General features: G+C 44.8%; 1 protein-coding gene across 1 annotated transcript in view; it reads right to left on the reverse strand.

Moving 5' to 3' along the window:
• Positions 1–299: 299 nt before the first annotated feature.
• The window catches only part of GADL1 (glutamate decarboxylase like 1), a 689,547-nt gene continuing 666,570 nt past the window's right edge, over positions 300–23,276 (reverse strand). The window contains exon 15 of the mRNA XM_069648800.1: positions 300–2,036. Within this exon, the coding sequence (XP_069504901.1) occupies positions 1,863–2,036 (174 nt within the window). The 3' untranslated portion in view covers positions 300–1,862. The remainder of the gene's footprint in view (positions 2,037–23,276) is intronic.

Consider the following 23,276-nt stretch of genomic DNA (forward strand, 5'->3'; position numbering starts at 1 on the left):
GGAGTTGCAATCCAGAACATCTGGCGAGGTTAAGGTAGCAGCCCCATGCTACAACGTTTGATCCACATCTCATAAATGGATGTTAAGGACCACCTCTGAGCATACTGGGCTACAAATGGCGGACTGTTCATTGTGAAAGCCTCGCACTGTTGGTCACAGCACACCGACAGGAGAGTTTTCTGCTCAGCTTTCCAGTGGCTCACCATCCGGGAACTGTTGTGCAGCCTGAAAAAACATTCTGAAATCCCACCCACCTGGGATTTTGCACTCCTTGGGAAGAAATACAGACAGAGTAGGTGAGCAATAATTCTTTTGTAATACGGCCCCACCACCATGTCCACTGAGAGCCAGCCCTCACGACGAATAACTTGAATAGGAGAACAATTGGGTAAGAGGGAGCTGGTCTTAAGGTCATATATTTTCCTGGATGATGTAGTAGGGGAAACAATGGGTCACCAGATGAAAGGGCAAGATTTGAACAAAGTAGAACAATTCTACTGAGGGCAGAGGAAAACACGTGCACATCCTGATGAGGGAATAGGGATAAGGTTGTTAATTTCACAAGCCGTGTTATATTGTTTCCGCACAAAGCTGTTAATTTTATCAGAATATCTGATTAGTCCGCTCTGCAATGCTCTTTTGTCGGTATTATACATTCTTGCCTTTTGCAGTCCTTTTACAATGTAGGTGGATGAATGGGTGCACTAACGCTGGGTTAGTGCACACCTGCTCTACAGTCCAGTTCACTCTGATGTAGCCATCTTTAACCTGTTGAACATTTTTAACAATGATACACTGTTGTAAGTACGCTGCACCATACACACAGGCATACCCACACAACCACACAGAAATTAAATAACATAAGACAATATACATATATATTTTTTAAAGCAGCTGGGAAGACTTGTCATACACCATCAGGTAATAAATAACATGATTGGACAGCTTCTACTGCCTGCTACCCAATAGTAGAAGGACAATAATCATAAGGTGCAAAACATACCATACTCACAGTTTTCTAATACTATTGCTAATAGTAATAAAATACTGGCAGGAATTTGAATAATCCAGATACCTATGCTTTTGTTTCTCTTAATGAGGGAATAATACATTTTATAAATAACCTAAACAGTTGACCTTTTTACGTAAAATGCTCCAAGTTGTTCCCTATCGTCTCTCCCTCCTTTGCACCAACTGGCAAACTTGCAAGTTAATGTTTCAGAAAGAAAGACAAAGGTCCTGAGATTGAACATGAGCGGGTTAAGATCATTCACGGGTCTTGTGACATGTTCCAGTATTGCAACTCTCTGTTCCCAAGATCTCTCACAGAAGTCCTCGGCCCATTGCTCCAAGTGTGGTATCCTTTTTGGGGAGAAAGTCTCCAGCAGATAGAGTGGGGTTCTTAATAAGCCTTGAAGATCGTCAAGCATTGACATTAAGTGAATATGCTCTGCTCAGAAGCAGACCAGGGAAATTGAAAGGATATCACAAACAAGAAAGTGCCTCTGAAAGGGTGGCAGGGCAGGGGCAGAGTCAGATACGTATGAGGAAGGGCCTTTATAGGTACAGCAGACAAATGGTGCGGGCGAGTGGATTTCTCTCCAGGTGGAGGAGTGGTGATGAGTACCTTATCATAAAGAACAATGATTGAGATCAGTCATTTTGAGAGTTCTCTCGTACCACATGGTCAACGGGCCCTGTATTTTTGGCTTTGATTCTCTGGAGGCACTCATTATTCGTACATATACAATGATCAGCAAGTTAAATTTGCAGCATAATAGATTAGTGTTGTACACTCAGCTCTACGGACATTCTTCGTCTGTGAAGTAGTACCAGCAGCACCATTGGCTGCTGAGCTATGGCTACAAATCTCTGCCCAGCAGGTTGATCTCGTCCAGCACAAAGTCCATGTCTTCGCGACTCACTTGCGGGCTGATGATGATCTGTCGGAAGAAATTGACTTTGCCGCGGTGAGGTTGGTAGCCCACCATCATGCTGCCTTTCTTCATCATCCTTTCCTTTATAACAGGAGCCACCTAAAGAGGAAAAGATGATAAATAGATAATTTTGAACAAGTTCCGGATATAAAATGGTTTCCTGAAAGAGAGGCAATGTGATTATTTGCAATGCAGGTGCAATAAAATTCATGAGTAGCTCTGGGTGAACTTCCTCAAAAGAGATCCAATGGCTTCCATGATTCCCAGAGTAAGATGAGCAGCAGAGAGCCGATGCGTAATCATCAAAGTTAATTGAATCACTAAAGGCCACTGTAGTGACAAGTTAACTAAAGAACTATCGGACATTGCCCTGATTTAAAAAAGGCCAGTGGCCGAAATACGCGTCATCACGAAGGGCACTACACTATCAAAAATAAAATAGTGATAATTAAATACAATTTGGTGCTTGTCTTCAATGCAGTATTATGACATTTACTAGTTCAAGCGTTTTTTTGTTTTTTTACCGTCATACTCCAAGACGCGACATCCGGATCATACATGGCATTGTGACCACCGAGTCGCCGAGCTGTGACAGTAGAGTATAAAAAACGCTCATTTTCTATCTTACATACATAAGATGTGGATATGTTACACGTTCCCACAGACTTCTCTTTCAGCCCAAACCTACCCGAAACTCCATAAGTGCAAAGGGCAAGAATGCTCATCAAATGTATGTAAGAATGCATAATAGCTCAGCTGGTAATGAGGTAAGAGCCATACATCGTTAGGTAAAAGGGTGGTAGGGCTAGTACAGCTAGTCACATGTCAAGCATTCATGATACAGACTTTCATAACCTCTGAAATTGCTTAAATAGATACTAATTAGTCTGGTAGCATTGCAATGTTATGAGCTTTTCTGTACCAGCGGGAAAACACATAACAGAGCTCTACAGTGTTTTATTTTTAAAAGATGATTGTGTTTCCTGCTGAAAACTACTAAGAGTTAATTTTGGTTTCAATATTGAAGAAACAGCCAGGTGCAAGTTATTAGTTAATTAGACATGTATTGTGTATGGACATCTGGTGCAGGAGAGGTTCTAACAAATGCTGGCAGGCAAGCCCTTGACCTCTTCAAAACCACTGATAACAGCAACATTTCAAAAGAATGAAAGTGCCATGAGTTTAACCCGAATCTATCTCTCAAAATTAAGTAAACTCAAAATACAGTCAACACTCGGCTGATTTGGTTCAGCCACATTTATTCACCAAATCTTATTAATGAGCGAGGAACATTCCTCAAACCTACTCCCTGCCTGAGCAATGACAAGACAGATAGACTTTTGCTAGAATGCGGCACAATCTGACCCTTGTTTATCAAATATTAAGTATTAAACACACTTCATAGTGATGAACATCACTAAGCAATGAACCAAGGTGCAGAACTTTAAAAGCCTTCAATAGCAGATCTATGGTACATTCATTTACAGGGATTTCTGTAGAGAGTCACAGGAATGATAAAGGGTGGAGGGGTTTCATTTGCACCCAATAGGTGATTACAACCACTTCAAGTAATAGAGCCAGTACTGTTGTCCTCCACTTCATAATTTCAAAGCTATTCCATAAAGGTTGTAACATCTGTATTACATTGCATATCACCAGTCTCTGAGTGCCCACTTTACACAAGCCCTAATATACAATTGTAAGACAGCCCAGTTTGACCTCACAAGTCAGTTCAAGGATGGGGAATCCTCTGATTGGCTGCTCCCTGTGTCACTTACCTGGTGACATCTCTCACTTTGCTCTCTCAGCCACCTGTTCACTCTCAGTTCTAGGGGTCCAGTTAGGAGGGCAAAGTTGACTGTCTTTAGAAAGACACATATAAATGTGGCTTATTGGAGTAGGGATGCCTTCCACTCCTCGGGTCAGCAAACCAGACTCTGACGCATCATGAGGTGGCAATGAGTAACGCAGAGAGATGCAACTGAATCCAAAACTCAAGGATTCAATGCAATTTAGGAGGAACAGGTGACCAAACACTGAATGATTAAGAGGGCAGAACAGGGATTAGACTCCACCTAGGTCTCCCTCACCTAGTAGCCCAAGGTAAATGGAAAGTGGGGAGACCAATGGCACTCAATTTCTTAATAACCCTCAAAATCCTAAAAGCCAAAATGTGTACTTGGTTCAAAATGGCTTTATTGCTGCCTCAAATTCAATCACTGAATCACCACACAGGAAGGCAGAGTCACAAATGCACGAGAAAATCACATTGTGTTACATTGGCGCTGTAATGAAGACAATCGAAGCAATGGTTAGATTTTAAAAAATGCTTAAGAAGCAGCATTTGAACATTCAACCAGGTTAATCTCAGTAAACGCCACGTAAAACAGACATGCCAGCCCAGGCCTCAAACCCCTCAAGTCAGAGCTGCTGAGAGTTGTCATGTTTCCCCTACATGACATATAGAAGTCCCTTTTCTCTTTCTATCCACAGGCCCTTATCACAGCCATTTGAATGCTGTTAGACATCAAGGAAGGACAAGGTAATTTGAAGGAAACATGGCGTGCACCAGACAGCAGCGGAGAGATGCAACACTAGTTTTTCTAGTAAGACCTGCCCTACTTTCCTGTCTGTATCTGGATGTAATGTTATTTTGATATCGAATATATGGATTAACACTGTGCACTTTATGATTCGATTCAAATGGATGGAAATGGAAACAATCGATGCCATGCAAATGAACCAACACGATGGATGAACTTTAGAAACATGCACATGTGGACATTATGAGGATGAGATGTAGAGTGAAGTATGAGTATCCACCATATGCTAGGTAATTGGTATCAGGGTGCAAAAGGCCACCCACATACAGAAACTGCAGAGAGACCCTGCCTCGTCTCTTTGAAAACTGACGTTGGAACGTCAACGAGTCGACCATGTAATGGATCTCCGGATAATGAGCGATTCATAATAAATCCCGCTGTCCTTGGTCTCCTATTTCCCTCCAACCAGCTTCTCTATGGCATTGCCTCCACATTGTATATCTGCTTCACCCCTTAACCCCCCCACCAGGAATGATTGATCCTCTGACATTCATAATCGAATGAACAACACGGCTATACTTTCTGCCCAACTCTGGTGGAACTGAGACAATCTATTTCCCATCATCCACCAACAATAATTGCCTTCTCATTCCTTCCAAAACTCATGGATGCTATTTCTTTCTACCAGGAAGTTTGGACACCATTTATACAACCATATAGAACGATGCTCTTATGTGACTTCTAGTAAAACAGCACAGCCCACCATCACTTCCTTTATGTATAGTGGTAAAGTAGCTCAGCGGGTTGAGAACGCGCTGCTACAATCTGAGTGTAATCTGCAAGTCGCAGGTTCGAATCCCGGCATGAGCAATTTGGCCTTTCATCCTTCCAAGGTTGATAAACGAGTAACAATTTTGGCTGGATGATATTGTATGTAAATATCTGCACTTAAAGTGCTTTGGATTAAGGCGCTAAATAATTAAACACATCATAATCTAGTGCCCCGCCCCCTTTATTTATTTAATTCAGGATCCCACTTGATAATGCTATCAAGCGTTGTCCCGTATGAATTAGTCATTAGCCGATTTGCTTATTGCATTACCCTTCATTTTGTTTTTACAAAACTGCTTTCCCATTCACGCTGAGTTGATCATCAAATTGGTCACCCGCACACTGACCCTCATCCCTGACTTCTCTCCCATTACTTCCCTGAAGCCGGTGCATAGGTATATCTCAGTCTGGTCATCAATTTCAGTTTATGACATGGCACTCCATATTTGCCTCATGCCATGTCACGCTACGTTCCCAACTTGCCCCGGAACTTGCCATCCCACCATTGGGTCAGTCAGCCCTAACCCAAAATGTGCACACCCTTCCTCTTGCTGGTCCTCTGCCTTATACTGGAATTGAAGCTGACTGCATTCTTTTTTACATTGAAAAGGGCCTATGGTATCTGCTTGCTAAGCCGATACATTTAGCTGAAATATTAATTCTCCCCAATCCATCATGGCCGTCTCCATGCCTCGGAAAGTATGCCATTCACAGCCTTAATGTTATGCTTTGTGCAGTCCATTTATGTCTGAATTGCCTGTTTTCCGTGCTTGTACCCCTTGGTTTATGGGTTCTCATCAGCTGCTACTGACAGGATCCCACCTCACACTCTTCCCCATCCCGTCATCTCTCTTTCTCAGCCTATCAATGCCCCCTTTATTGCACTTTGCAGAGATGCTTCCCAGCTAGATCCATACTCTTGGAAGCCCCTCATATACATGCATACACATAAGCATTCTACCATTAGACCTTTTTCTGGTGCCATTCTTTTCTAATCTGTGTGCAGCATTTCTTTTTGACCCATGAAATGTTCAGCTTTTTTAGAAAATTTTCATACCCAACATGCATTGCTCGGTGGCTCTTAACCGGAGAACTTTCAGAAATGGCTACTGGTTGGTGCTACGGCATGTGTGGCGTAGTCGAAATGGCCTATTCTGTTCTCAACTTTCAGGTAGAAGACTTGTTTTCATGTTTTATTAAACCAACTATAACATTGACAGTGTTTGTATATTCCTTTAACTGACATTTTACTATGGTACTTGATCTTCCCTTCCTTCTTTATAACCCATCAGATGTTGTGTCCTTATAGGTTTCAGCTCCTGTGATTGGCATTCCATGTTTCCCTTCATTCGTAACTTACCTGCTTTTGGACACCACCCTCTTCATGAATCCTTTGTATTAATAAGCTACTCATTTTTAAAGTTGTGGGCAGATGGTCTTCAAGCAGGTGAATTATTTTGAATTCTTTATGGAAGAGTGAACACCAGACAGTACGAAGTCAGCTTGAAGCAGCAGATTTGACACAAGTAACAGTGTCGTCATCACGCTGAAGAGATCCACTTTGAGTCACATGCGCTAGAGTTGGACTGATACAGCAGAACATGGGCCTTGTCAGTAACAGGAAGAGATACTGTGATGAAGAGCGGGTTGGGCACTGAAAGGAGGCAAGCAAGTCTGGATGTTGATGGTGAGCAGGTTGTCGGTCAGCTGAAGGACAGGAGGTAGGGCACAGGTCTGGTGGCTGATGAGAACATAGATTGTGCGCTCGCTCGGTGTGGTGCCACTTGCCAGTGATTTGGAGTTGGGCTTAAGGGCATTGATGGATAACCTGACCTGGGACAGTATTGGGAGGAAGCAAAGAGAGGTACATCGTGTTCACATTGCATTCTTTGGCAATACACCCTCTTTGAACATGTCAGCTCTATGTTATCCGGCTGAATGGTGTTGACTCCCGTACAAAGATGAGGACAGGCTTTCCTATAAACCAATGAATCTCTGCTCCTCCCAAAACACCTAGACACTAATGGCAATCCAGATGTGGCACTTCACTAGAGACAAACATGATGCTGCCCCAGTCCATTTACACCAGGGGCTGGCAACCTTTGGCTCACCAGATATTTGGGACTACATGTACCATCAGCCCTGGACAGCATATTCAATGCTGGGAGATCCTAGAGGTTGTAGTCAAAAACATCTGGAGAGACACAGTTTACACAGATCAGTCCAGTACCACCCTGTTAGATTAAGCTAACCTCTACCCACATCATCTCATGGAAAAATGTAATTTTGAAAACGTGCTTTTTCAAGGCGCTACACTACCTTTGTGTCATGCAGCATTATGTTCGTCCATTTATTAATTGCTCATCTACCACCAGGGTGTCTTCATTGTACTCGTGACCCTACGGGAGGGTCTCACTGCAAGAAAGATTAAAGAAATAATCACATCTTCAGGAGTTGCTGAAATTGGGGAGTGTGAGTGTTGTTATTAGGGATAGAGTTAGGCGCTGTAGGCCACATAGAGATCTACGCCACAGAGAATGCTCTCGTGGCAGCCGTTTCATGGAATGTGGCACACCCATTAATGTGATCCCCAAAGATCTCAAGTTGGAGTATAAGTCATACATTTGGAGGTTAGGAAGGAAGGTACCACTCCTGCCAATGATTAATAAACCTTGCCTAATGATTTCAGTGAGATCTGCTGCTTCTCAATAGAGAGCCAGAAAATATACTTGGAAGAGGGGAAACATCTGCATCACTTCCTGCACTAACAGGCGGGCGCGTTAGGGCGCGCAGCACGGCTCGGCCACCCCTTCATTAAATAAGGTGAGTCCAGGCACAACCATAGAGGCCACAAAGTCAAGACCATGGTAGCTCCGGCTGAGGAAGGGTCAATCACAATGCCTCATGCAGAAACTCAGAGCCAATGAAAGCTGCGTATACAACTGTGAGAGTCTTTACATCTTTAATCTTTTTTTGAAAAGTTTGGAGCACCTCTTTTAATCTCTTTTATTTATTTATTACGTTATTTAGTTCGTCAGTGCTTTACACGTAAATTGATCAATCATGCATACATGCACACTCAGTCTAAAATGAATCCAACGTTATTCAAATCAAATTCTTAATTACTTGCACATGCATAGTTAGATGCCAATCACAGACATAATCATAGGATGTAACGAACTAAAAGTTCTAAAAGCTTTACAAATGTTCATTATAAAACTTATTAATTCAAATTTCATCCTTAAGATCTTTTAAAAAGATTCCTTTCTAACATGCTTCTTAATTTCGATCCATATTTGAACTATAGTAATGTGTACTGAAACAGAATAAGTGTTAAGACAGTAGGTCCAAAATTCTTGGTCTAAAATTGCTCTAAAACTATGGACCAAGTGCCGTAAATAAATCATGTACTGCGGGCCCAATTTTGGACATTCTGTAAAGATGTGCTTCACAGTTTCTAATTTCTTTTGCTAACCCCTCAGTAAGTGTGATGCAAGGCAAACTGCAGATGAGAAAAGGGGGTAGGTCACTTACGAGTCATTTCAACTGCAACTCACTAGAGCACAATCATAACAAAGAAATCATAGGTTTTCAGCCTGTCCAACTTTGCTATGCGTTCTCACTGTGTACACCCCACCGTGTTTTCATTCGTGTCTAGCATGTGTTTTGGGCCCTCTTCCATGGACTACTAATCAATGAGGCATGTTCAGCGCGCTACGGGGGCTGCGCGCCACATGTCGCCATGTGCGCTAAAGGCAGCAATAACCACACCCGTTGGCAATAACAACAAACCACTTCCACATTCCTGATGAGGTTACAAGCACAGTGAAGGGATGAATGGGGGCCTTGTGTTCATGACTGCGTCTGTGACTGGGTGGCCAAAGCTTGCTCATTGGTCGGCTGTGAACTGCGGAAGTAAGGTTGACTAGAATAATTTCTCAACAGGGTGCTGATAACTTGGGCAATCGTGGCAGCTATTACCACAGAGCTAAGAATCAGCAGGAATCTGGCATGAAATGCTACATACAAATGTGATATTGTTCATGTGATTGAATTATGTATTCCAGGGGAGATGGGATTACCTCCAATGTTATCATCAAGACTTTAGATAACCTTTACTATTTATAAAGTGCGGACAACATCCCGAATTGAATTTTGGCTTTTACATGATCTATTATTACTCGTTATTCCTTGGAATGATGAAAGGCTGAGCAACCCATACCAGAAGTAAACACTATAGCCTGCTGGTTACCCACTAACCTGTGCAGCAAACAGTCAACCCCACAAGTATAGTCCCAGCCACTCCACACAAGTATAGTCCCAGCCACCACACACAAGTATAGTCCTAACCACCCCACGCAAGTGTAGTCCCAGGCACCCCACGCAAGTATGGACCCAGCCCCACACAAATATAGTCCCAACCACCCCACACAAGTATAGTCCTAGCCACCCCACACAAATATAGTCCCAGCCACCCCACACAAGTATAAGCCCAGCCACCCCCCACACAAGTATAGTCCCAGCCACCCCACACAAGTATTGTCCTAGCCACCCCACTCAAGTATAGTCCCAGCCACCCCACACAAGTATAGTCCCAGCCATCCCACACAAGTATAGTCCCAGCCACCCCACACAAGTATAGTCCCAGCCACCCCACACAAGTATAGTCCCAGCCATCCCACACAAGTATAGGCCCAGCCACCCCACACATGTCTTTTTAAGGAGTAAGTGAGACATTTGCGTGGTAAAAAGCTTGTGCCGGCATAAATTACGCCTAATCAGAAACGTACTTACTTGCAATTGACAAAAAGATATATCCCTGTGGAGTAGGCATATAATTGCTGTTAGATTATACACACAACGTGTAAACACACACATGCACTAAGTGGCAGCAGTCCAGAAGCATGGCTGGGAATGTCGATTTCATAGCGGTAGAGCGATATTGCAACGCAGCGTCACAGAATCGGTCATTCACATGCATTCGTAGCTTGTGGGTGTGGGCCTGCCTCCTAGGCTATTCTCCCACTCACTTACTTCACTGTGGAGGCCCAGGTGTGGGGCCCACCCAGGTACATTTGCAACCTTGTCTAAATCAGGGTTGTCCAACTCCAGGCCTTTTGGTGTGGATCCATGCTGGGTTTTCAGGATATCCCTCCCTTATTATTCATGAGATAAATTTGAATACAATGACTCTGCCCATTTCTGCTCATGGATAATAATGCGGGATAATCTGAATACCCATCAGGATTCCGGCCTTCCTGGAGTTGGACAGCCCTTAAATCAAAACCGAGTGCCTCACCCCATCTACACAGAAGCCAGCCAGGCCTTGCAGGTCTCGGTTCCTTCCAGGCAAGCTGGGTTCTGAAGGAGATCTTCTGTATCGTCAATGTTGATATTTTTCAGCCCTTCCCCAGGATCCAAGAGCCCTACCAGGATGGGGGCCAATCACCACTTTGCCCCCCCCAGCCCCTCCAATCCGGCCCCTAAGTCAAACCAGTCATCACCGGTGTATAATCATAAGCCTGAAGCAGGATTCTTTACCAATCAGCTTCTTAATTGTTATACTGAGGATTTAAAGAAACTGAATATTTGAAAAGCACTTTTTAGGTTTTCGCATTTGGGTCACTGTACAGCTTTTTCAATTAGTCCCAGGCACGTTTCCCAGCACAGCTCCAACGCTCAGCGTGGCCAGTCAGTTGCCTCCCCCAAATATTTCCTTCCCAGCTCAACATCGCAATGGCGGAGCAAAGAGCCTGTCTGGCTTTCCACCTGCATCTTTTGTGATTCTGTCAAATCTTCAACCCTCTCAGCTGCTTCCCATTATATGCAGAACAAATTACAAAGTCTGATGCATACATCATTCCTTGTATGCCGCGCTCGTCTGGAAAACATGGCCCACCAAACATGTGTGCAGCGCGCTAGATAACTCACTGATGTAAACCTCCGCGCTGCCAGGCACTCATTTATTCCAAGAAGGAAAATCCATAGCTGTTTATGAACTAGTGCCTCCATCTGACACAGGAGCTGGTGCATTAATGCCAGGCACTGCCTGCCATCGACCGGGAACGCATCGGCTGAATCTAAACGTGGTGGTTCAGTTCTGTTAGCTTTACAGTAGTTTAGCACCTATTTTTTAACATTGTCTACACCTCAGCCAATCAGGAAGCAGGAATTACGTGTACTATTTACCAATTGACGACTGGAATGTCAGCTTGCATGCAGCTCTGGTAGTAAATACTCTTTAGTTTAGAGGGGTCTCGGTGCCTCACCCCCCCAGCCCTCCATCCTCCGCCTCCGCTCTCACCTGCAGCCCGCTCACCAGGCTCCATGTGGGTGGCAACCCAGCACACACCACTGTACGCTGTCTTCTTTCTTCATGGGCATAATCTTCCTGGTCACACAGAGTAGATTATATTTGCTTTCTGGGCTACAGCTCCCATACACGTGTAAAAAGCCTCACTATCCTTTGTGGTGGGGTAGGGGGCATACTGAGCATTAGTTGAGCCGCAGGCATCCCGATCTCCGCACCCCCTGTTGGGTGCAAATGTTTAAGTAGTAGGATGAGGTTGAAGGTTGAGAAATGCCACTGGCTTGGTTTTCTTTTCTTGAGGGGATGGGTTCGGTCCCATGCATTATTCGGGTCATTTTGGGAAACAGTTTGCATTGATTCCCATCGTGTGAAGTGTTATTGAGAGCCATTAAATCTGTTTTAGGTTTGGGAAAGTAGCAGCAGATATGTTTGGGAATAATCTGTTCTATGCGATTTTGCTGCGTTTTTTTTTCATCGCAATTATTTATTTATTTTAATTGTTGTTAACGCTCCAACTCGTCCGAATGGCCTCAGGGCGCACATTTGTTTTGGAATGGTTGATTTTGCCGCAAATGTATGCTGGGGTGGGGGGCCCACACGACTCCCTCCCCCTTATCCCCTTAGGCCAAACCCGCCCCCATATGTATTTTCAGCAAAATCTATTAAAAAAAAACTACAATGAAATCTGCTGCGACGAAATCGGCCGACGAAATCGGCCATTCCCGGAATAATCAATAGGACAAACAGAATCAACACTCCAGACCACCTGAGCCACTAAAAGCAAGAAAGAGAGGGTCCACAGTGGTAGGCAAAGTTAGAAGGAGAGTACAGAACATGACCATTTGAAATATGACAGAAGAAAACATTATATGGAAATAAAATGTATGGAAAGAACATTCCCACCTTGTCTTTCAATTACCCATGCATGGTAGAGAATGTAAGGCTTGCTTTACAAAAGTGTGTTCCTATGGGAAAACCCCATTCAAAGCACTTAAATCAAGCCCTTAGTGTTTTGCATAGCATTCCTATGCATACAGTTCTCCAAGGATGTCTGTGCATAGGGTAAGGGGTGTGCACAGAGCCACATGGTCACAGACATCCTTGAATCTTGGTGTGTTATCTTATATGGCATTTGTAAAATGCCGAATGCCGTTGGGATGGCCTCAACGTGCTGTGCGGTGAACGCTCTTGGAGGACCGAGGAATGAGAATTGAAAGGAGGATTTTTAGAATGTGTGTGTACATTTTGGCCAAAACAAAGGTAGGGAGCGGTGACTAAGTCCCTGGTGTCGACCCATGGAGATCTGGTTAGTGGATGGCTACTGTGGTAGACTGTCAGGAGGGTAGTCGAGTCCAAGAGAAGTATGGGATTGATAATGTGCAATACTAGCTGGGAAGCAACAGAGTGCTGGACAAAGGGGGCATATACAGGGGGATACAAGCAGGGCCGAACTGGGAACCAAAAGAGGACCTGGAAATCATTTTCAAAAGAGCCCCATAGTACGCATTTTCGGCAAACCCATTTGGAAATACAATAGGTTACCACACAAAAGAGGCCCATGGCCCAGAGGTCTACCAGGTAATCTACAGAGTTCCATATAGGCCAGTCCACCTCTGGATACAATTATGGTGCAAGAGTGGCAGAGAAGCTGGGGTGGATAGAAAGTGGAGGGGGGAAATGAAGAGGGGGAGAAATAGGGTTGTGTGTAGCAATCAGCGATGCTTGACCATGGTGCCACACTTCTCCTCTCTGCCCTTCCTTTTCTAAAATTCGGCAATGCTGCCAAAACCAATGAGGCTCGCAATCTACACCAGAATTGGGTTCTCTGTCACAAGCAGGTCAGCCTCCTACTGGAGTGACAGTTAGGGTGAGTGTTGTGGTAAAGAAAATAAGCACTGAGCCCAGTGTGCATTATGTTTAGTGATTTGAGAATACAACCCTGTTAATGCAGACATATTTGTGTTATATATCCATCTATCCTCACCGCAACCGATCAACCCGTTGTATGGCCTCCGTCCATAGGGCAGGATTCCTTCTCGACAAAGACCTGTCAATGTCTTCCCAGTATAACTTGCTGATCATCGTTCGCTTCTGTACCACCTGCTCCCGCAGGAGAGCCCCCCCACACACACAATCACAGTGATCGTCACATTGATATATTGTAGGCTGACTATGGTGTACCCTTGGACTAACTTTGCAGATTCTAAAGTATCCAGAACTCTTCAGCTCGCCGCCTCAAACACCTAAAGAGAGACAACCATATTACTCCTGCTCTCTCTATTGGCTCCTTGTTCCCAAACTCATCATCTTGGAGTCAACCTGCATCACTCTGTAGGCCTTCTGCAGACTGGTCCCCAACTTGCTTGTTATTAGGTTTAATCAACACACCCCTGCCAAAAGCCTCTGAACGTCACCCAGAGCACTTTTACTCAACCCCACTTTCAACAGATTCTGAACAAGGGGAGGTGCTTTCACTGCTCGGATGCTGGAACCGCCTTCCTTCTGGATCAAAAAGGAATCTAATCACCTGTCCTTCCATCTAAGCCTCAAAGCCTCTTTTGTTTTATTGCTAGTCACCCCGAGTGGGAGGGGTAGGCCCAGATGTGGGTCCTGTGCCTGTTGGGCCTCCAGACCCAAGTTACTCCTCACTGATGCGACCAAAACATGTCTGGGAATGCTTGTGGTCTCGTGCAGAAGAGATGTGACCTAGCCGTTCAGGCTGGCTGCCCTTTTTTGGGTGGGACCAAGCCTGATTTGCATATGGTTTTTCCCCTTTTGTAATGGCTTGGTAGGCGAAGAACGATGGTCTGGAGCTCTGCCCAGAGCAATCCCAGAGGTTAAGATTAATTATAAACCTTCCAGCCATCATCTCTTGTGTTTTGTGTGAAGCCTAAATACCTGGTTGTTAGATTCCATCAGATTATTCAACTGGACCCTTCCCATCCAGACTATCAGAGCCAAGAGTCTACCATGGTGGCAAACGCTACAGTCTACAAGTGCATCACACTTGATGAATAAAAGAGAATCCAGTTAAGGGTCATGCATAATGTATACTATCCCTCAGTAGTTTTGGGTCAACTTTGCCTGACTCGAAACTTTAGCAATATGAAACTTTTTGGGGATGTCTGTTTCTTCACAAGATGTCTGCTGGCGAAAATACTGTCTTCTGTCTGAACACTCGGCTGTAGTAAGAATTCTAAAATTGCTTCTACATAAATGTTTCTCTTCGCTTTAGCCTATTTTTCAACTTCTTTTTCCAATTATCTGTGTATATTTAAATGTATGGAGATTACCCAGTTAGCCAGATGAAAAGTCTTCAAAAAATGTTTTAAAAAAACAAAACAAAAACACTAAGAATTCTTCCAAGTATTTTATATTTGCATGAGGACTGCCTGAAAAAGAACTGCAGACTTTCTGATCTTCCAAAACCAGGTTGTAGCCTTATAAAATGTGTGCCTATTTCCAGACTGATTGCTGCTGGCTTTTAAAAATAGATTCTAATTTGTGATAATAGCACGGGGGTACCACAAACATGTTTACTTGTGTGCACTGTGTTCGTCTCTGTACAATTCCTTTTTCACTACAAAGAACGCACAGAATTCCAGGTGGTAAATTGCCCAAGAAAAGACAGGGCCTCATTACGAGTTTGGCGGTAAGTGCTAACGTTGGTGATAACTCTGTTACTGGCAACTGTACCATTACGCCAAATTACGAGTTTGCGCATGGAATGGAGGAAAATCCTGAAGGTAAATCCTCCAACTCACTGCCGAAAAATCTACAGAATCAGCGGAATAACTGTGGCGGAAATTGTGCTATGGGAATTCCGCCAAAAAAGCTGCAATCCAATGGACTCAAATTAAATGCAGGATTACACCACTGCCACTTGTAATCTGGCAGAAATTCCGCTGGACCAAGTGACGATAACAGTAATTTGTTTGGGCGGTATTCCACTAGATTTACCACCAGGATACTACCCAACGCGTAAACAGGCCCATAGGGCCTAATTTACAAATGCATCTTTGAGACGGCATAATCCCATTGAAAAATGCTTTGTAAATCAGGACCACATGCCTTCAAAGTATTTTGCTCTATGTCAAACTTTGTCCTGGTCCAAAAATCCATTTAAATGCTGTGTTTTGCCCTTAGTGCTAAAGCTGTGCAAAATCACAATTGCACCAGTGCAAAGTTTCTGTAATTCAGATCCTGACTGATGACAATGTGTTCCTCTTTGCATGTTAGATTAGGGAGTAGGTCGCTTTGCAAACTGATTAAATGAAAGTGAATGTGAAATCCCAGTATGCCAACATGCAACCAGTGGTGGGGCGGTTATTGGTTGAATCCTAGCCTATGTTCTGTTTGCGGCACATGCATGAAGGGGGTTGGGCATGTGCCCCTCCATTATGCAAAGGCTGCCAATGTTAAGTTATGCAAAGCATTCCCTCATCAGTAAACGTGAGAGGTGAGTGTTTTGCGTGACATATCACATAGTGACTACAGGGACAGATTCCCCTATCAGTCTCTATCTGGGATGGCGCGCTGTCCCACATAGCAGATTGCAAGAGCTTCTGTCCCTGTAGGCACAAAGGTCCGCCATTTCAACTTTCCCAGAGGTGGTCCTGATGGCATCGGGTTTTCAACCCTAAGGTGTGCATGAAAGGACATCTAAATCCAAGTGCTCATCGACTCCAATGCGATCTGTGGAGGCAGGATTCAGGGAGGGTATTTGTCAGTCAAAGTCACTGTTTCCAACAGGAGCTAAAGCTTTGGAGGGTATTTGTCAGTCAAAGTCCCTGCTGTTTCCGTTAGGAGCTAAAGCTTTGGAGGGTATTTGTCAGTCAAAACCCCAGCTGTTTCCGGTAGGAGGTAAAGCTTTGGAGGGTATTTGTCAGTCAAAGTCCCCGCTGTTTCCAGTAGGAGGTAAAGCCTTGGAGTACAGTCAAGAAAATGGGCACAACATGTATGTGTGTGGAGGGGGTCAGTGTTGGGGTCAAGCATGATGAGAAGGGGGTCATGGTGGCCATTGTTCCAATGTAGGGGGCAGTGAGAACATCCTTGTGATAGAGCTGGGCACAGAGGGGTAAGTGTTGGCAAAACTCGACACTGAGAGACAATTATGAGCAAACCTTGGCTGTTATTGGAAAGTTAAGCGGAATGGGGCACCCTTGAGTCCATGATATGATATGATAGGTTATTTATAACGTGCTTAATACCCAAAGGTTTCTAAGCGCAGACCCGGGGATCAAACCTGTGGTGCTCCGTGTCGTCTTGCGATGCGAGCACGTTGCCCCTGAGCTAACCTCTCAAGACAAATGAGGGCAGAAGCTGGCAGCGAGTGGTAAATGAGTCAGAACCAGCACTGAGGACCTGCTGATGACAAAATTGAACCACGAGGGCAAATGTGGGCATAGGGGCAGAACCCAGCACAGAAGGTCATATGGGGCAGAGATCCGCACAACGAGGCAAAAGTGGCAGGCACGGAGCATAACAGGGTCAATAAGCGGCCACAAAATGGGTTTTACTGTGACATTGATGGAATACATTGCTGTGACAAGCCTCATAATTTTAGCACAACCACACAAAACAAATCGGGTACTGTGCCTTTAATTCTATTGATGGATTTAGGTTATTTATGAAAGCTTCATAGCCACCTCAGAGTACTGTGAGGAAGATGAGAGAAGGGAAAAGTCCAGGAGAGATCCTTTGCTTGGCTGAATGATGCTAGCGCACACTGTATGAAGATTGAAGTGAGAAGGAGTCAGATCGATGGCCGTAGGTTTATTAAGTTGAATCAATATTTAAGCCTTAATTAAAGTGACCCTTTGGCAGAACACAAAGTATGACTGATCTTAGCAGTCGGCTCAGTTGGTTAAGCCAGCGCGGACTGTGTCAAGAATTGGAGCGATGACCCTGCAGACTCAGTTCATCTTGAGTCTGTGTGGTGCAGAAGAGGTTGTGAAAAATGCCAATAAAATCCACACGAAATATAACCATTGCAGCTGCAACGGGGTCAGCAATACATTCTTCACAGCTGTAAAGAAACAGAAAGATAAAGCTGCAGAGTTTTGACTTTTGTAAAAAATATGGCCCCTCGAGCACAAATTTCTCAGGATTTTTATAGGGTTTTACATAATGGAATACACACAAAAGACAGTATGATCATTTAGCCAGTTACACTGAAACATAACACTTCTTCAGAGAACATCCTCGACGTTGAGGGGAATGGCTAATCATCTTTTTGCCTGTACAATCTTGCTCTTCTCACACATGCGACAAAGACTGCACATGTGACTGATTGCTCCATCATAGATGAGTCACACAGCCTGATCACTGATACCTCCGTGACACCCACGTGACCCTCTTCCAGTTATCAGACAAGGACAAGCCTTGCCTTCACATGATACGTGTCACTCGGTTGAGGTCACTGGACGTGCCAATGCTCTGAGCGGGGGTCAATGTCACAACCACGCAGCTTTTGGGGTTTCTCAATTCTTGCCACCCACCCATAGCACCTTGTGGTCCAGCAGGTCATACCTGTAATCTCGCCACAGAAAAGTTGAAGTTAGTCAAACCTGAGGTGAATAGGAACCCCTGGTCCAAAGAGGAGATCCTGAACCTCAGGCGCCTGTAAAGGTCTGCAGAAAGGGAGTGGTGAAAGCACCCCTCCCCTCTTACCCTCTCACACTACAGTTAAACAATTTAAATCTGCACTTGTTGAGGCTAAATCTGCCAGCTTCAATAACAGGATTACCATGGCTAAATTAAACTCCAAGGAGCTTTCCTCAATTCTGAAAGAATGCAATAATATCCGTATTACCCGGCTGTCCGGCTTTAGAGCTAAACATGGCACCGAAACTGCCATGGTGGATCTTAAAGTCATCTCACCAGTATTATCGACAAAGGTCAGCCTGCCCTTCTAATGCTATTAGATCTTTCAGCTGCCTTTGACCTGGTCAATCCGTCCTTACTGGTGAAGAGGTTACAAGATCAAGCTCACTATACGGACAATGCCTCTCTATGGATATCATCCCTTCTGGGATCTCAGACTACTAGAATGGCGGTGGAGGGCACTAGCTCTCCACCCTCAGCCATCACCTGCGGGGTTCCACAACGGTCCTGCATCTCCCCCACTTAATTTAATATCTATGTCATTCCCCTTCTCTCTCTCGTGGATGACCTCTGTGTTCAATACACCAACTACGCTAATGACACTCAGGTCATCCTTGAGCTATCTGGCAACTATGGTCATGATGATTTTATTATCTACTCTACGGATGAGTCAATCCAGACATGGATGACAATCAACTCACACGCCCTTAACACAGGAAAAAATGAGCTATTGATAATGGTGTCGGCTCAATGACTCAAAGAATTGCACACCGATTACAAGTCCTTTATCATCTCAGGCAGCAAAATGGTAGCATTCAGTAGTATTGTATTGTATTGTATTTGGTTATTTAAATGGCGCTCTTTCCCCATTTGTATGGCTTCAATGCACTTTGTGATTGGAACACCTTTGGTGACCGCAGTCAATGTGGTGGAGGTTCTAAGAGTTTAGATTAAGAGATACTTGTGTGCATTTTCGCCAGCTTAGGACTTAGGTGGCTGGCTATGTTCCAGTAAGCAGCCCAAATGGCAGGCACATGGGTGGGCGCTGTTGGTTGTTTAGGATAGAGTCCTATTGTTGAAGATACGATGTGTGCCCAGCTATACCAAATTCTCTTTTTGCTGGTAGTCACTGTATGCTAGTGGCAGTGGTGTTGAGGTACGTCGGGGCTTTCAGTGTGGAGTCTATGTGTGCTGCTAGACCGGAATGGCATAGCCACAGCTGCATTCTATGGTGCATGGCCTACAGCCTGTGTCCACAGAGGGGGTGTAAGGTATACATGCCTTATGCTTTAATGTAGCTTGGCTGCAGCTTTCTTTTTCTTTGTCAAATGTGGACTGCATGGTATCATTGTTAGTGGTTTCTCTGGAGTGAAAGTCTGAGCAGCGAGGGCGAGTGAGGTTTATTGCGGTGTGCTTCAGCGAATGCTGCCGGGTTCCCTGGTGTATTTATCGGGTAGGAGTGTTGCTGTGCATGGTGTTGCTTGTCAAGGGGAGCCAATGTGAACCCGTTATCCATGCTGTAATAGGAGTAGGAGTAAGGTTTATTGCTGTGTGTCTCAGCGAATATCGGGTAGGAGTGTTGTTGTGCATGGAGGCAATAGTTTGTCAAAGTGAGCCGCTGTAAACGCTGATAGTATCTGTGCTGTAATAAGTGTATAAGAATGTTGGGTTCAGCAATGTAGATTAGAGAGGGGGAGGGGTTCAAGAGGATGTTGGGAAAAGCCAGGTTTTTAGGGCCTTTTTAATTTTCAGGCAATTGGACAAAGAATGAGGAACCACCCAGCCTGGAGTAGTTGTGAAGTGGGACCACTAGGTGATATGCTGTGAGAGATCTGAGACTCCTTGAGGGCCGGTGGCGCAGGATTTTGTCCTGAAGGAATTCCGGACCAGTGTTGTGGATGGCGCAGTGGGTGATGAACATGGCTTTAAAGGTATTGCGTCGACCAATCGGGAGCCAATGGAGGTCTTTTAGTGTAGGGCTGATGTGTGGCTGGGAGGAAGATTAATGAGCATTTTGGATTCTTTGGAGTGTCCTTAGTTGAAATGCTGGAGCACCTGAGTAGGGGTAGTTTGCGTAGTCTAGGAATGACAGGATGATGGAGTTGATGGCCGAGAAGTGCTGAAGATAGGTGAGGTAAGGGAACCGGCGCCTGAGAATCCGTAGATGGAAGAAATAGGATTTAGATACGGAAGTGGGGTGTTCAGTGAGGGATAAGTGCATGTCCAATGTGCATCCTAGGATTTTAACCATGTTTGAAGTTGCTGCTTCTGGTCCAAGGGATTGAGGCCACAAAATTGGTTGGGGAAGGAGGGCTGTTTTCTTGCAAACTTGGATTTCAGTTTTCCCGTGGTTGAGGATGAGGTGGTTGGTTGTCATCCAGTGGTCAATATCTGAGAGGCATAATGACTGCCGTAGCCTGGAGATTTTGGGATTTTAAGGATTTTAAGGATGATCTGGGTGCCGTGTTAGTAGTTGTAGAAATTACGATTGTGTGAGTGGATGATTGCGGGCAGAGGTTTTAGCTAGAAGTTGAAGATTCAGGGAGATGGGATGTTCTTTGCGGGACACCTTTTCCTACTGAACATGAGGTGGATGTGAACGGGTGGAGGTGCACGATTTGTGACCGATTTGAGACTAAAGAGGAGATCCATGAGAGGGCTGTTTTTCTGATTCCTAGTGTTTGTAGCCTGTCTAGTAGGATAGTGTGATCGATGGTGTCGAGGTCAAGTAGGATGAGTACAGCACAGCCTTCTGCGTTGGCTGGTCTTTTTAGATCATCCCAGATGGAGACTAGGGAGGATTCTGTTCCTCTGACCATCCTGAAGCCTGATTGTACAGGGTCTTGGAAGTTGTTGGCTTTGGTGAATAAGCCAAGCTGCTTGTATGCTGTGCGGTCCATGAGTATGACCATAAAGCGTGTGTTGGAGATTGGTCGGTAGTTCTGGGGGAGGATTGGGTTGAGTGTTGGTTTTTTGAGGATGGGTTTGATGTAGGGGGTTTTTAGGGCTTCCGGGAAGGATCCTGATGTGAGGGAGTGGTTGGGGATTGAGCGTGCGATACTATCTGCACAAGTTGATGCTAGGTTGTTTTTGAGGGATGTAGGCAGGCAGGGGTCCTCAGGAGAGCCTGAAGGGCGGCTATCTGCTACGAGCGAGTGAAACTCCTGGTGTGAAATGGGAGAGAAAGAGTCAACGATTTGTATCGAGCAGGGTGTTGACGAAGGTCAGCCTGTGGGCGAGTAGGAGGCGGGGGCATGTGTTATGAATCCTCTATGAAACCACTATGAAGCTTCATGTTTCCTACATTTGAGCAACCTGTGGCTATATCATGAAACACCTTAACTACCTCCATCCATACCTCTCCCTCAGTAACAGGTATCTGCTGGCCACTGCTCTTGTGAACTCGCATTTAGATTATTGCAATAGCCTATTGCTGGGTACATCACCAGCTAACATCAAGGCTCTGCAGATTAACGAAAATGGAGCCATCCGGGTGGTCCACGGTCTATCCCGTAGAGATCATATCACTGAGGCAAGGAGGGGGCTTCATCAGCTCACTGTTAAACATGGTGTGACACACAAATGACTCACCTTGACCTACAAATGCCAGAATCATGAGTCACCTCGATACCTCATGGTTTGCCTCAAGGCCTCACATCCCAGTCATACTCTTTGGTCAAAAAACCCAGCACAGTTTGTGAAACCTAGGTTCAAGCTCACCAGATTCGGCAGAACCATCTTTGATGACCTAGCACCTTCCGCCTGGAATAAGCTTCCATTAGCCTTAAAACCAATGAACTCCCTTAAAGATTTTAAGAAACTGACCAAGACTCACTTGTTCAATCTCAAATCAGTAACCCACTAAATCTGGTCTGTCTCTCCCCTTGCCATTTCCTCTACAAGAATTAAAATGAATACATGAATAAATAAATAAATTGCTGCATTGCGTGATGGTACATATACCCTGCTCAGTGCTCACGAGAGGGCCTAAAATATTGCCACTATCAGCAAGGTACCTCTTTAGTACTTTCTTCAACCTCAGGAAGTTGGCTTCCGCTCTCAGGTGAGGAAGAACAAACTCAAGAGGGAGGAGCCGTAGATGTCAGGAGAAAGACCACCAAACCCTTTCTACCTTGGCAGCAGTTTTAAGTTACCTGTTTGGTCAATAGGGTATTTTGGAGAGGTAGACAGGTGACCTACCAGCCGGTAACTTATGACATATAGACAAGGTTTGGGACTGTTTGGGACCCATTCTTTCATAGGTAACCTCCTTAGAGATTTCAGAGCTGCTCTGATGTCACATCATCAAAGGTCAAAGGTGAGTCTAGCGGCACAGGTCTGGGCTCCTTGAAATTTTCAGTGATACAGCGGAAAGATCATTTTAGAAGGGCAAGTGAAATGGGACAGCAGAGCCGACCACAGTATGTGATAGGAGCCCTGTCAAAGTGCTGATACCAGACCTTGAACAGTCCTTTTCAGAAGTCTTGGTTCCATTGAATCAAAAATACAGCAGCTTGTCTCAAAAACACTGCTGGCACCCTATCAAAAGCAAGGTGTAGCTTCGGGGAGACGTTGGCACTGGTAGAATTAAAAGCCATCAGGTCTGCTGTGAAGTGCTGGTACTGTCTCATTTGAAGTGTGGCAGTACAGTCATGCTTCCAGGAAGTGCTGACACCAAAAAGTATGCCAGTCCTTATGAACATGTCTGGAGCGGTCCCTTGAGAAATAAAGCATGTCAGGCGAGAAAAACAAAAAAACAAAACAAAACATGTTTAATGAGGAAGCTCTATTTTCTGAAGTAGATTCCACGCAGCAGCTGCCAGAATGACCTCATAGTCCCACCCCTAGTCCCACCCCTAGCCATGCCCTTACCCTCCCCTTGTCTACTGCCACCTCCAAAATGGTCTGATTCAAGATCAAATGTTTCCATGTGAAGCAGCTACAGATCAAAAGCAGGACTGAAGGTCAGGCTGCAGTAACAGACGGCTCTCCCCACCCCCCCAAAGTGATCACAAGGGTCGTGTCGGGGGGTGGGGGGAGATCACCTAT

The sequence above is a fragment of the Ambystoma mexicanum genome, chromosome 2q, assembly GCF_040938575.1.
Source record: "Ambystoma mexicanum isolate Mex_15411 chromosome 2q, UKY_AmexF1_1, whole genome shotgun sequence".
Classification (NCBI taxonomy): domain Eukaryota; kingdom Metazoa; phylum Chordata; class Amphibia; order Caudata; family Ambystomatidae; genus Ambystoma; species Ambystoma mexicanum.